The following is a 2,494-nucleotide window of genomic DNA, read 5'->3' as shown; positions in this document are numbered from 1 at the left end:
ACTGTAACACATCTACTGCTTTTGTTAATGTGTCATTACAAAGAAGAAAAGGCACCAATAGGAAAAGAAATGACTGGGAACCTTAACAGACTATTTATTGAAAAAATAATGCAAATGGTTAATAACCACTGGGAGAAAAATGCAGCCTTAAAAAAAAAAAAACACTCCTTAATTCAAAGATTTTGTGAATCACCTTAATTCAAAGCCCCATTTTCAATGCCTTGTGCCATTCACATTGGCCAAGCTGAGAGTGTGCATCCCCCACCCTGAGTCAGAGCACCGTGCTCGGGAGCCTGTGTTTGTGTATAGGTGCATGTGGGGTGATGGGGTAGAGAGGGAGAGAGGATGTGTGGGGAAGAACTAATACCTCTGCGGGGTGGGTTCTAGAGACAGACCTGAATTGGGGTTAGTCCCAACCCTTTCGCTCATCTATAGAATTAAAATAGTCTCTTATATTTTTGAACCAATCACTTCATTTGAGAAATGAGCAAGTGAAGGGATTCAATGAGGTTATTTTCATACCAGCACGGGCACATAGAGTGCCTGTCCCCAGCCCTGCTTCGGGCCCACCCTGTGGGGCTGAGTCCTCCCCCACTTCCTCCTCCTTCCTAACTGCTCATCCCCCAGCACCCAGCGTGCAGCCTCCTGTCCCCTGCATCAAGAGAAGAGGCACTCCCCTTCACTTCACTGTATCTCAACGTAGCCTGTCTGCCTGGGCTTTGCTATTTACCATGATGCTAATTCCTTCTGCGTCTATGTGATTTGGGTTCCTGCAAAAGAAAAGGCATGTTTATAGTCAAACACACACAAGCACTCGAAGCGCGCACACACACACACACACACACACACACACACACAAGCACACAAACAAAATAAAACCAGAAATGCTCTAGCCCTTTACTCGATACAAAACTTTCTAAATAAGAATCCAGAAGTCACGCTGGATGCTATACAAAATATGGGATGAGTTAGCTACAGAAAGGGAGCTCCCACCACTGAAATAGAGATTAATTGTGACAATTTTACATTCTTGACACAGTGCATTGCAAATCATTGACCCTTTAAAATACCTGGGACCGGCAGAGAAGGGTCAAGTAAAGGGTCTCTTTGCTAGGGGCTCATCTCCTGAGCAACCGTGGGAAAACTGGAAGCAAAATACCTGCTTGTCTGGCTGTTAAGTGTTCTGGTGGCTCCAACAAGTCCAGTGGGAATTCCCTCACAACTTTGCAGACAACAAAGTCACCATGCTTACTATATTAAAAGAAAAACAAAAAAAACAAAAAAAACAAAACACCTATGTGCTGGTGTTCCGTGAGCTAGTCCAGGTCTTTAGAGCTCTCCTGCCCGCCCCCTCTTGTGCAGGGGCTGGGATGGGTCGGGGTCCCCGGGGCAGAGCTCAGGTGCTCTGGGGCCGAGGCTCCCTCCCGCCGTTGAGGAGATCGGTGAGCTCTCCGATGTACTTGATGGTGTACTTCAGCGTCTGGATCTTGGTGAGCGGCTGGCCTCTCTGGCTGTACATAGGGGGCAAGTAATTCCGGAGGGTGTGCAGGGCATCGGCCAAGGTCCTCATCCGGAGCTTCTCCCTCTCGCTGGCCTTCCGTCTCCGCTGCACAGACATCCTGACTTTGGCACCCTTCTGGGCCTTGGGGCCCCCCGCACCCTGCAGATAGGCAGGCTGGAAGGCTAACATATTGTAGTCCACCTCCACCAGGCCACCGGTCCCACGGCCACCGCAACCCCCACTGCCCCCACTGGTGGCACCTCCGTGCCCACAGGGCAGCCCAGCCACAGCCGGTCTAGGAGAAGAAGAAGAGGACTCCAGCGACGGAGCCGGAGACAGGCTCTGGGTGGGGGAGGCCTGGTTCAACTCAAAGGGCCCTGCCCTGTTGTTCCAGTCCCAGGAGGACAGCAGGCCGGGGCTGTCGGAGGGGCCCAAGCCCTCTTCGAGGCCGAGGAAGGTCTCACGCAGGTTGTCCATGCCGGGGGGGGGGGACAGCTGCAGAGAGAAGGGCTCCCTGGCAAGTGAGAAAGAAAGTTCTGCCGCCAGCCCAGGGCAGAGCTCCGTTTTATGATGGTGGGGGAGAAGCGATGAAGTGGGAAAGAGGGCCGGGGAGGGGGAGTTCAAAGGAGACCCCAAGGACCAAGATGGAAAATGAACTCTTCAGGTGTCACTTTCTCCTCATTGATAATTAGCATCTTCCAGCTAAAATGTCTTTAAACAAAAAGGCCTCCGAGAGAAGAAAAAAGGAATTAACTTGTTGTAACTAAACCAATTAAGGCCGCCTAACTAGACTTAGCATTGTCCTGTGGAACTCATTAATGAGGGAGCCAAAGAAAACAAACCTGGGGCAATTTGCAGCAAGGAGGTGGTGGCCCAGGGACCTGGTGGCGAGTAGCAGGGTGCCCCAGAGGGCCTCCCTCCCCAGCAAGACCTACATAGTTCAGAGCAGATGGGGTGTACTGGTGGAGAGGCCGCAGGGCCTGGGGACAGGTC

General features: G+C 51.6%; 1 protein-coding gene across 1 annotated transcript; it reads right to left on the bottom strand.

The window, feature by feature from the left end:
• Positions 1-1,396: 1,396 nt before the first annotated feature.
• MSGN1 (mesogenin 1) lies at positions 1,397-1,978 on the bottom strand. Its single transcript, XM_028099337.1, has one exon. The coding sequence runs from the start codon at positions 1,976-1,978 to the stop codon at positions 1,397-1,399; it is 582 nt and encodes a 193-aa protein (XP_027955138.1).
• Between the last annotated feature and the right edge of the window lie 516 nt (positions 1,979-2,494).

The sequence above is a fragment of the Eumetopias jubatus genome, unplaced genomic scaffold (genome assembly GCF_037043125.1).
Source record: "Eumetopias jubatus isolate StellerSeaLion01/CBP00866 unplaced genomic scaffold, mEumJub1_p1.0 scaffold_9, whole genome shotgun sequence".
In the NCBI taxonomy this organism is placed as follows: Eukaryota; Metazoa; Chordata; class Mammalia; order Carnivora; family Otariidae; genus Eumetopias; species Eumetopias jubatus.
Note: the sequence above shows the minus strand (reverse complement) of the source record. Positions and strands in the feature narration are given on the sequence as shown.